The 11,664-nt window shown below is 60.6% G+C and overlaps 1 protein-coding gene across 2 annotated transcripts; it reads left to right on the forward strand.

Moving 5' to 3' along the window:
- Window positions 1-2,977: 2,977 nt before the first annotated feature.
- GADD45G (growth arrest and DNA damage inducible gamma) lies at window positions 2,978-4,541 on the forward strand. 2 transcript variants are annotated; one of them, XM_059412340.1, is made up of 4 exons: window positions 2,978-3,155; window positions 3,405-3,506; window positions 3,641-3,854; window positions 3,947-4,541. In XM_059412340.1, the coding sequence occupies exons 1-4, from the start codon at window positions 3,103-3,105 to the stop codon at window positions 4,055-4,057; spliced, it is 480 nt and encodes a 159-aa protein (XP_059268323.1). In that variant the 5' UTR covers window positions 2,978-3,102; the 3' UTR covers window positions 4,058-4,541. The 2 variants fall into 2 exon arrangements, with proteins under 2 accessions (XP_059268323.1, XP_059268322.1); XM_059412339.1 differs by lacking the exon at window positions 2,978-3,155 and having other exon boundaries at window positions 3,181-3,506.
- Window positions 4,542-11,664: the final 7,123 nt, after the last annotated feature.

Here is an 11,664-nt window from a genome sequence, read left to right on the forward strand (position 1 = left end):
GGTGGGGACCCGAGGAACGCTGCAGGGGAGTTGCAAGTCTGGGGGCCCCTGTGGGTCTCCCCCCCCAGCTGAAGGTTACTTACAGTAGGCACACGGTGGCCAAATCTTCCCATTGTCCAAGAGGAGCTGGAAAGGCAGACTCTTAGGGAAGAGCTGCTGGTTTTGAAAGGTGGCTCTGCCTCTGTCCCCGAGATAAGCCAGAGGCCAGGGGGACGCTGCCCGCAGGCGGCACAGAGCTCTGGGCAGCCCCGCCTGTGGCCTGCAGCTCTGGTGGGCTTGCTCTGCAACCACGCTGGGCTCCCTCCAAAGGCAAAGCGTTTGAGAAACCACAGCAGGGACTGTCTCCTAAGCCCTCCTGCTCACTGGAAGCCACCTCCTCCCGTCCCCCAGGGAGCGGCGATCCCAACAACAGGTTAGCCGGGCCGCGAGAAAGAACAAGTTAGCAAAAACAGTTAAATAACATTCCCAAAGGTTTTAAAACAGAGCTTCCCTGAGGATGTGTGTTTAATAAACTCGATGCCACCTGCATTTTTAAGACTCAGGGGAAGGTTTAGGGGTGCAGTCCCCGGGGGATTTGGGTGACGGCACAGCATGCAAGGACTTGGGGCTCCAACAGGCTGAGCTGCTGGCTGAATGCAGTTTGGGGGTGGGGGACATGTGGCCTAGCTTGGGGCAGGTGACTCTGGGCAGGGTTTGGACATTCCATATTCTCTCCCTCTAGTCTGCTCAGCCGACAGAATCGGCTTCTGCCTTTGTCAGACTGTAAGTTGGTGGTGGGGGCGGGGGTGGTTCTCGTGGAGGCCAAATTTGCTTCCAGATAAAATGTTTCCCTATTGACGTGAGGGCTTGGCTGCCTTTTAGACTGACCTAATAAGTCATGTGAAGCCGTATCCTATATCAAAAAGGTGGTTTTCCTGAAATTGAATATCTTAAAAATGTGAGCAAAGCAGAATCGCACAAGCCTTGTCAGTCCGCCGGCTTTCTGCAGGTTGGCTCAGTGCCCCCTGACCCCTCCCCAGTCAGGCCTGTCCGGTGGCCTTCCTGCAGGAGAAGGGGCCAAGACCTGCTGAGCCCTCCGATTTGTATTGTTAGAAATGTTGGGGGGCCCTAAGATGTGAAGTAAGTCCTATTTGCAACATTTCCCGGACCAGAACTAATGCACTTTGAGGCAATTTGGTACATAAAGAACAGCCGTACTACACCTCAGTCACTTGGAAATAAACGTATTTATTCAAGCACTTCCTGAGCCACCAGCAAAGACAGAGAGGAAGCAGTAGCACATGAACGCGACAGGTGCCCCTGGGAAGCGGGGACCAGGTGAGCAAACACCTTCTGGATTCCGGGAAGCGGCCCTGACTTGGAGGCTTCTACGTCCACGGGAGGGCGCAGGACGCCGACGCCCTGGGTCCTCTTACCCGTCCTGGTGGCGCAGCGGGGCCTGGGCTTGCTGGGGACACCCTGCGCTGTCCTGCCGGGCTCCAGCCCCCCCCCCTCCCCCACCGACGAACCGGGGCCGTGAAGGGCAGCCCGGCGGGAGTTTCCTGGCAGCGGAGAGATGCAGACACCCGAAGTGAAGCTCTCCGTGGGCGCATGGTCTGAACGCGCCGGCTCACGCGTGCGGCGTGGGGACGTCACGGCACTGTCTGTTCGTAGAGTCCAGCTGTATTATGCTATAATCGGAAAACGACTTTTATATATGTCTCTTTAGGTAATTCAGACGTTTCAAAAGAGCGTCAGAAGTACGGGCTCTGCCTCCGCCAGTGCTGCCCTCACCTCCTGGCCGGGTAGGTTTTGCAGCCCTTCCTCTGGCTTCCATGAACGCGCAGCTGGGGTGGGGTCCGCGGACCCGCCAGGGCCTCTCGGGACCGCAGGGCGCGAGGCCAGCACCCCAGACGCCCGTGCCGGTGGGGGCGGGGTGGCCTGCGCGTTTCGGGGCAGCCTGTAGATGGCGCCCCGGGAAAGGGATTCGGAGCTGCGCTCTTCAGGCTCCTCGGGGACAGGAGCCCCGGGTCTCCGCGCAGCGCACCTGGCTGCGCAGACTGGGCGGCACCGGCGCGAGGACCGGGGGGCGGCGAGGGGGGCTGCATTGCAGTCCGACGGGCCGCGGGTGCAGGGCGCCCGTGCAGGGGCCGCACACCCAGGGGAGCAGGGGTGGCCCGTGGCCCGACCCCCACGCGCCGGGCAGCCCCGCGGCCCCCACGCGCGGCGGCGCCCTGCCCGCCCCACCGTGCGGCAGCTGGACCGGGTCGCTAGGAAGAGAAAGCCGCGATTGTCCCTCCTGCGCCCCGCCACACGCCAGACCTCCGCTATTGTGCGCTCCCCATAGACATGCAAACGAGCCGCGCGCGCCGGCCGCAATCTGCTCGCGCGTCCCAGCGCCCCGCGGCGCTCGGCTCCGGGCGGGGAGGTCGGCTCGGACCCTCCGGCGCGGCGGGGTCGGGGCGCCGAGCGTGCGGGGAGGCCTGGCCGGCGCGCGCGGCCCGTGCTGGCGCTGGAAGGGGCCGCGGCGCCGGGCCCGGGGCAGGCGTCAAGCCGCGCTGCGTGTTTGTGCTTCGAGTCCGGCTCAGAAGCCACAATCTCACGACGTCCACTCGAAGTAAAGCGGGAAATCGAGAGGTAGCAGCAAAAATAAACGCCCAAAGGGAAAAATCCTCAGATTCCCCAAAGGGGCACTTCATCGATTGCGGCGTCTATTAGCAAGCCAGGGTGCTTTTGTTTGTTTTTTTTTTTTTTACTTTTTCCTTTTAAGGACTTAAAAAAAAACCAAAAGGCGAGTGAAATCTGCAGGCTCCAGTCTGCCCGGTAACACCCCGACAAAAGCGGCAGATTTGAGGCATTGTCATCCCCCGCACCCCTCCCCACGTGGTCTTCTGGCACGAGCCGCGGCGGCCGCCGCATTTGCATCAGAAAGCGGGCGCCGGCCAATGGGCGCGCAGCCTCGCACCAGCTGGCGGCGCGGCGGCCCGGCCTATATAAGGGGGCGCGGCGCGCTGGGGCGCACTCGCCGGCCGCGGGCTCGCCAGGCTGCCTCGGCTCCGCGTCTCCGCCGCGCCGGCGCCGCTCGCTGCTCCCGTGGATAAGTAGCTGCTCCGCCGCCGAACCATGACTCTGGAGGAGATCCGCGGCCAAGACACGGTTCCCGAAAGCACCGCCAGGTGGGTGGGCGCCGGGCGCCGGACGTCTCCGGGCGCGGGGAGCGCGTCCCTGTCCGGGTTGCAGCGGGACGGGCGGCCGCCTTCGGGGCCTGCCGGGATGGGGAACCGCTGGGCGGGAGCTGGGCTCCGGAGGTGCGTCTCCGGAGCCGGGGCGCCGGGCAGGGGCGCCGGGGTGGGTGTGTGCTCGGGGCTGGGGACCCCGCCGCGCCTGCTGGCCGGTGCCGCTCACCGCGCTGGCTCCGTCCGCAGGATGCAGGGCGCCGGGAAGGCGCTGCACGAGCTGCTGCTGTCGGCGCAGCGCCAGGGCTGCCTCACCGCCGGCGTCTATGAGTCCGCCAAAGTCCTGAATGTGTGAGTGTGGACGCGGCCCCGGGTGGGGCGGTCGGGGGCGGCGGCGAGGGCGGGGAGACCCGGGAGACGGCGGCGGGGGTGCCCCCACCCGGCCTCGCCGCCCTGGCCTCACCACCCGGTTCCCGCCTGTGCAGGGACCCCGACAACGTGACCTTCTGCGTGCTGGCCGCCGACGCGGAGGACGAGGGCGACATCGCGCTGCAGATCCACTTCACGCTGATCCAGGCGTTCTGCTGCGAGAACGACATAGACATCGTGCGCGTGGGCGACGTGCAGCGGCTGGCGGCGATCGTGGGCGCCGGCGACGAGGCGGCCGCGCCTGGAGACCTGCACTGCATCCTCATTTCGGTGAGTGTCGCCGTCGCCCCGGCGTCGCCCCGCCGCGACCAGCGGCCAGCGGCCACCGGCCAGCCAGGCTGACCTCTGCGCTCTCCCCGCAGAACCCCAATGAGGACGCGTGGAAGGACCCCGCCTTGGAGAAGCTCAGCGTGTTCTGCGAGGAGAGCCGCAGGGTCAACGACTGGGTGCCCAGTATCACCCTCCCCGAGTGACCGCCCGGAGGGGGCCTTGGTCTGATCGACGTGGTGACGCCCCGGGGCGCCTAGCGCGCGGCTGGCTCTGTGGATGCGCCCTCGGAGGGCGCGGGACCGGAGTGCTGCGCGGAGAGCGGCGAGGAGGGGCGGCCCCTGCAGGAGGGGCGCGGCGGCGGCGGCAGGGGCGGGCTGGCCCCCAGCCCGGGACTCTGCGCGTGTGGGGAGCGGCTGCATGCCGGGGAAGGCCGGAGGCGGGCCGTTGGCCACGGGGCCGGGAAGGAGGGACCGGCCGGCCGGGCAGGCGTGACTCAGCAAGGCCGCGCGCTCGACAGGAAGGAGGGGAAAGGCCAGGCGCCGAGGCCTGGACTCGGACAGTTCCAGGAGCTCTGACGGACTGAGCAGCCCTGCGCGCTGTTGCCAGGCGGCGGGCGATGCTCCGCTTTCTAAAGGATTATGCTGCTGCAGTTCTGAGTATTTTTACAATAAACGTACCTGAAACAGACTTATTCTCTTTATTGGGGGGGGGGGGGGGGCCCCCCCCAGGGGGGGGGGGGGTGGCAGGGTTCCCCGTGACTGCTGAAACCCCGGAGCAGAGGGGAGGGCACCTGCTCACTTTCCTGCCGGTCTGAATTCAGGCTCCCCGGGAGCGCGGGGAGCGGGGGAGGGGACACAGAACTTGAGCCCTGCTATTTTCCGGGGATTTTTAAACTTGCAGGACAGGAGCATGCTTGAGATAAGACATCAGTGCAGCAGCTCCAGGCTGACCCTCCCGCCGGATAAGAGCAGCCTCTCCCTCCCCTCCCCACTGCTCCCCGCAGCCCCCTCCCTTCTGACAGCTGCTTATCAGAACAGCTTGCAGGAGGCAGGCAGGCAGGCAGGCCCTCCTGCACAATGAGCGGGACCTTCTGCAGGCGCAGCCCTTTGTGGTCCCCAAGGACGGTGGTGGCAGAACGCTCCCAGGAGCCTTTTCCTCTTACAGGCACGGGGCTTATGGCAATGTGTCTGCGGTGTTAATGCCATGTATGACATGATGACTGCATTTAAGTGTGAGTCATCATTTTGTCATGGCTGTGATAGGGCTGCAAAGAGCTGTGCAAAAAACGGGAAGACGGCGTCCACACAAGTGGGGGGAGCGACTGTGAGTGGAACCACCATCTGCCACCTGCTATGCCGAGGGCTCTCTGCCCACAGCCGCGTTCTGCGGGCTGCTACTGTTCACAGCCCCATTTCCAGACTTACAGGAGTAAAAGAATTTAAGTCCTTCCCACAAAGACTTTCTTTGAGAAACATTGAGGGCAAGTGTCCTGAGTGAATCAATCTTCTTTATTAGGCCAGGATGTCTGGGCTACGCCGTGCTTGACCGGAACCCTGTCCAGCTAGGGACGGGCATGTGGGGCTGGCCTGCTGGGAGCGGGCTGCCTGGCGGGCCAGGGAGCCTTCTGGGCAAAGGCGGGGTGCTGTGTTGTTTTTCTACCAAGTAAACTCCTGAATTACCAGCAGTCCCAGGTGGCTGATTCACCCTGTCGGGCTCCACTTTTTAAATTCTCTCCAAATCCTGGAAGCCGTCACAGGAAAACAGGACTGTAGGAGCTTAATTCTTCTTCCCAGAATGAAAGCATTCTGTTTCTCATATATCAACTCTGCAAGACATTTCCCCCTTGATTAGACGGAGGCCCAAGGAAAGAACTCAGCTGGGTTTGTGCCCAACTTTCGTTAATATTTTACCTATTTGCTTCTCGGAGCATTGACCTCTCTGCATCAGGGGGGTGTCCTGCGGGGTGGGTGTCCACGCCAGTCAGGCTGCATCCCGGCAAATGACCATTTGCCACAGCTCTCTATAGTAAACACAAATGAGGCAAAATCACTTTAGAACATGCCCTTCGATAAATACGGTCAGCAGAATGTAGGGGAGGCCAGGCCGGCGGACCCTGCTGCTGGCTGACTGACCGCTGCAGAGAATTCAGCCCATAGGAAAGGGGGCTTTCTTGGATTAGAACCTACATCGAGGGCACCTGTCGGAGCCCCAGGGGCTAAGAGAATTTGCTGGCAAAAACATGCATGCTTAGTCACAGCGCCAGTCCCTGGCACGCCCGTCTTCTCCCTTCCTTCCCTTTTTTTCTTTTTTCTTTCTTTCTTTCTTTCTTTTTTTTTGGATGACTGGGATTTTATGCTATTAAAAGAAAATACGCCAGAAGACAGGTAATAAACCACACGGTGCTTACCAATGCACTATTGCCTTCATACGTCCAACAACTCTCAGTGGCGCTGCATAGATAAGCTAATTATCTCACCCGTGTTGAGGGGATCCCTACAGACGGTTGGACACAATGCTCTGCGTCTAGAAAGCGCTGGTTGAATGCTGACAACAATAATACTTAAAGGTTAACGGAGGCATTTGCTACAGATCATGGAGCCCACAGTGGACTGGGAGAGTTAGGACCTGGCCATCTGGTTCCAGGACCCAATGCTTGACCTGCTAAAACCCAGAAATCCTGCTGAATTTGTAAGGACGGCGGCTTTCATAAGATCGCTATCTAAGTCTCTAATGGTTTTCTATATTCATTGTAGGAAAATGCAAACTACCAGAAAGGAGGGGGGGAGGGGAGAGGAAGAGAAACAGGAGCCTTGTCATGGACCATCCCCGTGTTTCGGTGTGTCCTTCCCACTTTCTCTGTACCTCTGAGGGGTACGTACCCCATCATGCAGAAACACTCACAGTACTTTCTAAGAAGCTGGTCTCTCCCTGCCAGCGTCTCCTGCGTCTCTCCTCGGCACCCTGTTGCGCCCCCCCCCCCCCCCCCCGTGTCCCTCAATGACCTCGGGGGGTGAGGGTCTTCTCGCGCCGCCATGGGATGCCTGCCGAAGCAGGGGATCCCGTCAGGGCAGCTTCCTTCCCTGGGAGGCCTCTGTGTCCCATGCAGGTGATGCCAGCTGTTTGTAGGCCTAAAGCAAAGCTGTGCTCACCCCACACATGGGCGGCGGCCGGGGGGGGGTGTTCGGGCTGGTCTTCATGGCAGGCAAGCCTCACCCTCACCAGGAACCGAGGCCTCCGCTCCTTCCCAGTAAGACAGATGGGAGTCTGAATGCATCCCCGAGGCTCGTGTCTGTTTGCAGCCCGAAGCCCTGTGGGTTATGCGTTTTCTGAAGCCGTTGGTAGCAAGAGCACAGCGAGCCTTGCTCCTGGTGCTTACAAAGAGCCACTTGAGAAAAGGGTGATAAAAAGATATTTTCAGGAGAAAAGCAAGGATGTTGGCAAACAACGTGACACTGTGGGGTCAGCTTGGGGAACATGTTTTCATTTTTACTTTTTTCAAAGTTCTTGAGCTTAGATGTTACGTCTCCCGAGCTATCAGCGGTGTCCTTCTCATTTAGGTGTATTTCCCCCAAAGGTCAAGGAGAGACTTTGGCTTAACAGGGGGGGGGGGGGGGGTGCCGGGGAGGCGCGGTGTGTGATCCTGCACAGGCGCCTGTGTCCCTCCGCGGGGACTGTGGCATGCCTCCAGTTCCTGTTTGAGGGCAAAGTTTCCCCTGGTCTTCGTAAGCAGCCGCCTCCCAGTCTAGCTCGTTTTCCTTCTGCGTCTTCTAGAAAACAGCGGGCAGATAACTGCGCTCCCCTCGCTGAGGAGGGTACATGGGAAGGTCTCCGGCAGGCCTCTCCTCCAAGCAGAGGCGGATGTGGACTGGGACTCCTTGCTGGGTCTGGGTTCTGGGAGGAGGTGCCTTCTGGAAGCTGAAGTGACGACTCGGGGCTGCGTGGTTGAGCCCAGCAGGCAGCAGATGCCCTCAGAGCCCCGTGGGCGGGACCTGGGCAGCATTGCCCCTCACGCACCTCCTGGTGGGGAGGAAGGCATGGCCCTTGGCTGCCGGGCTCGGGGTGGGAGACAGGCTACTGCTGCGCCGCCTCGCCCCCTCGTTCATTCAGCTGGTGATTACTGTGTGCTGCACGGTCCTCGCCACAGAGACCCTTGCTCCGGCAGAAGAGGGGCGAACTGTGTCAGGCTGCAAATCAGCAACGGTCCCCGGAAGAGTTTCTCTTTTGGGGAGCAGGGGGGCCTCACAGAATCCTCTCTGAACTCAGCAGCTTTATATTGGCAGGAATCCCACATCTCTCTCAGAAGGACCTGGAATGCCCCGGGCCCCTCCCCGTCCCGATCTGGGACAGGCGGCTGTCTCCGAACAGGGCCAGCTGGCCATGGAGCATCTCACCTAGAAGCCCGGCGGACAATGAGGCCGCCATGTGCCCCGCCGTGGCTTGCCAAAAGCTGCCATCTCCGCAGCTCCCGCCCAGGCGACGCTCCTCCCATGCACAATGTGGGATTCCGCCATGACCCTCTGAGGTCACTTCCCCAAGGATGGGATTTTGCAGTCAAGGTCAACCTGAAAACTGGGAGGTGCTCTGCAGGGGCCAAGCCTAATTTCCACGAGTGCTTTTAATCAGAGGGTTTTCTCTGGCTGGTTGCAGAAGAGAAAGTAGGTCTCCCGCCCCGTACCCTGATATCACACAACTGGTGTTTTTCAAACCAATTCTCCGAGTCTCCAGTGCCAACTGGGTGTCTGACAATTCAGTTACTTCTGGCCACCCAGAGTTAGCATCGGAACTGATCAGTGACACGCAGTGACAACATTCCCCTCTTCGGACACCAGCCACACGAGGAGGGCCCAGACTACCCACGTTTCTCCCTGGCCGCATACACATTTAGGGCACCCTGATCCCTCTCAGGCTCAGTCACTAGCCAGATCAGCTTACAAACCCAGGGAAACAGTGCACAGGGTAAATCACCCACCCATCATAGAGGCTCCAGCTCGGGAACAACCAGACAAAAGTGGTGCACAGCACACAGTATTACAGGAGAGGGTGGAGGTCCGAGGCACCTTGGGCACACTGCCCCCCGACACCAGGGCGTGTCGGCCGACCTGCGAGCTCTCCAAACACGGTTAGTGATTTGGATGGAGATTCCCCTGCCTCGCACGATGGGTGGAATCATGGGTTTGCTGGAGGTGAAACTCAGTCTCCAGCGCCCCCTCTTCTCCTTGGAGGTGGATGTCCCAAACCCTAATAGTGGCTTGGTCTTCCTGGTGACCAGCCGGCCCCACCCCAAAGCTGTGGATGGGTCCTCCAGCAGTGACATCCTCAGCGTAAACTCAGGTGGTTTAAAGTGGACTGTTCTGGGGAACAAAGGGGGCTTTGCTTTCTAGGCCACTCAGGATCTTACACGTGTCCCAGAAGCTTGGTGCCAGTGACTGGGAACAAAGACCATAATTTCTTAGTTCGGTTGACCCTAAAACAAAGGTTTGAGCTGCACAGGTCCACTTCTTTGTGGATTTTCTTAATGCTGTTTTCTTTTCTCTAGTTTACCGATTGTAAAATTAGAGCATCTGAAACCTGGAACATACAAAATCCTTGCGAACCAACCATTGTTTTCTGCAGGCTTCTGTCTGAAGGAGGCTCTTAGTGTTTGGGGGTAAAAAGGCATCCACGGATTTTGGACGGTGCAGGGGTCGGCTGCTCAGGGACACTGCAGGAAGCCAGAGGGAGTCGTGCGTAAGGGGTTTGACATGTCAGCCCGGGCTTGAAGGTGGAGTGGCCGGACAGCAAGGAATGAGGCCAGCCCGGACCTGAGAGCAGTCCCCGGCCAGCGGCCAGCTGTGGAGTGGGGACCTCCGTCCCACAGGTATAAGAAGCTGAATTCGGCCAAGCACCTGGACGAGCTGGGAAGCCGGTTCTTCCTGAGAGCCTCCTGGGGGAGCGTGACCGGGCGCTTCCAGCCCAGTGAGTGCCTGAGCTGACAGCCGGCTCTGTCCAGCCTTTGGTTCTGACCAGGAGCCAGCTCCTGCCAGCCTGCTAGTCGTCGCCTTCCCCGGGGAGTCAGCAACCCCGGGGCCATGGACCGTATCATTGGTTTTTCCCCCACCCCTTCCCCTTACAGGAAATCTTCAAGTGGCCCTGACTCATGCCCTCGGTCTGAGAAGGAAGTCTAGTTGATGTTGATTCCTCATTTTGCGAATGAGAAAGTGGACTTGGGGAAGTAAAGGGCCGTTGTTGATGAGCTTTTGGGGGCCCTTGCTCTGTCCCATGTCCAGCAGACCCTTGTGTTCAAGGCTGGCCACGAGGTGGGCACGGCTGCCCCACGGTGGCTGGTCAGTCCCGGGCCCAGCTGATGTGCCCAGCGCTGGCACCTCAGAATTCTCCAGAAGGAAGGAAGCCTCGGGAAGCGCGTGGTTAGAGCAGCTTGGGGGAGCTACCTGTCCATGACCTCCGGAACCTGGCCTGATTGTCTGGAAATGCAGTCTTTTGGTTAAAGCCGAACGTTTTCTTGCTGCTGCTTGTGGCTTCCTGTCCCTCAGAGTAGACCCACTGGTCTGTCTCTCCAGACTCTGGTTGTGGGGACGGCAGGTCAGGGATGGACAGGAAAGCCTGCTGTGGTCTGAGAGCCACGGTCTGGAGAGCAGTCAGTTAAGGGAATGTCGTCAAGATGATGTGGGAGCTTTTTTTTTTTTTTTTTTTAATTTCCCCCAAAGCAGGCTCTGATCTTCTAACCACTGGCCGTTTCTTCAACTCCGCCACGCATTCTTCACACAGTTGATGTGGTTTGACTTCCTCACCTCAGGGGCAGGTGGGATTTCTGGCTGGTTTTCAGGACTCCCTGTTCCCGGTTGCCTTGGCTTGAAGCCGTCAGCCGGCGGCCGCACGGCCAGGGCTTGGAATCCATTCGGCTCTTTAGCAAGGTCTCCCTGGCTTCCCGACAGTGGCTCTGGCCGCGCGCCTTCACCTTATCCTCCCTGAGTGAGAAGAATCCGGAGAAAGATGGAAATCTGTGGCGTTTTCACTCTGCAATAGAATTCTACGGGACAGCATCGATGCATCCGGGAAAAGCCACATTGAGAGAGACGTGGCTGGAGAGAGCATCCTCTTCCTCAGCAAGACCCGAGCTCGCCGCGGTGCGGCCCTGCAGTGGCGCACGGAGGTGGGCCGCGCGGATTCCAGGGAGAGGTGCCGGCGGTGGGGGGGCACGGCTGCCGGAAGCCCCCCTGACACCATTGCGCACCGTGTGCTGCCTGGGGATTTCTGCGAATCTCTCAGGTTCTGGCTCTGGGTGGGCCCCGACGATGACAAGGCAAAGCCCCGGGAATGGGGTAACCCGTCCCCTGTCAGCGGTCGCTCAGCTGGGATTGGCCCAGGGTTTGGGGTCCTGGCAGGTGGCCTCAGAGATGAGGCTCAGGCCCCGTGTGGCCAGGGTGAGAGAGCCAGTGGCTGCTCCCTGCTCATGGGGCCCCAGGCCAGCCTGAGAGACGGGGCGGGAGGGGGGCCCTGCCCACCCAGGTGGGGCTGAGGAGCCGGAGAGCACGTGTCTCGGCGGCCCGGAGCCGTGGTCACGCGGACCGGTCTGCCCGTCCTGAAGCCCCTTGCCCGGAGTCTTCATCATGTCGCTGGAGAAGCAGCCGCCACCGAGCGGGCCATCCCAGCCTCAAAGCCACATGCCATGTCCCAGCCGCTGGGCTCCTCCTGCGTGGGCCAGGACCGCTGCTGGCTCCTGCTCTGGTCACCGGCCACCAGCAGCACCCACAGGGGGTCAACAGCAGCACCGGGCTTAGTGGAGTGAGGCGGAGTACCAGACGCTCCGCTA

This window comes from Mustela nigripes, chromosome 9 (genome assembly GCF_022355385.1).
Source record: "Mustela nigripes isolate SB6536 chromosome 9, MUSNIG.SB6536, whole genome shotgun sequence".
Taxonomy (NCBI): Eukaryota; Metazoa; Chordata; class Mammalia; order Carnivora; family Mustelidae; genus Mustela; species Mustela nigripes.

Excerpts from the sequence above, each read along its gene's own strand:
- GADD45G (XM_059412339.1), top strand. The coding sequence starts at position 3,253 with ATGGGGAACCGCTGGGCGGGAGCTGGGCTCCGGAGGTGCGTCTCCGGA. Across the intron at positions 3,507-3,640 it reads TCCGCCAAAGTCCTGAATGT|GGACCCCGACAACGTGACCT; the intron begins GTGAGTGTGGAC and ends CCGCCTGTGCAG. Across the intron at positions 3,855-3,946 it reads TGCACTGCATCCTCATTTCG|AACCCCAATGAGGACGCGTG; the intron begins GTGAGTGTCGCC and ends CTCTCCCCGCAG.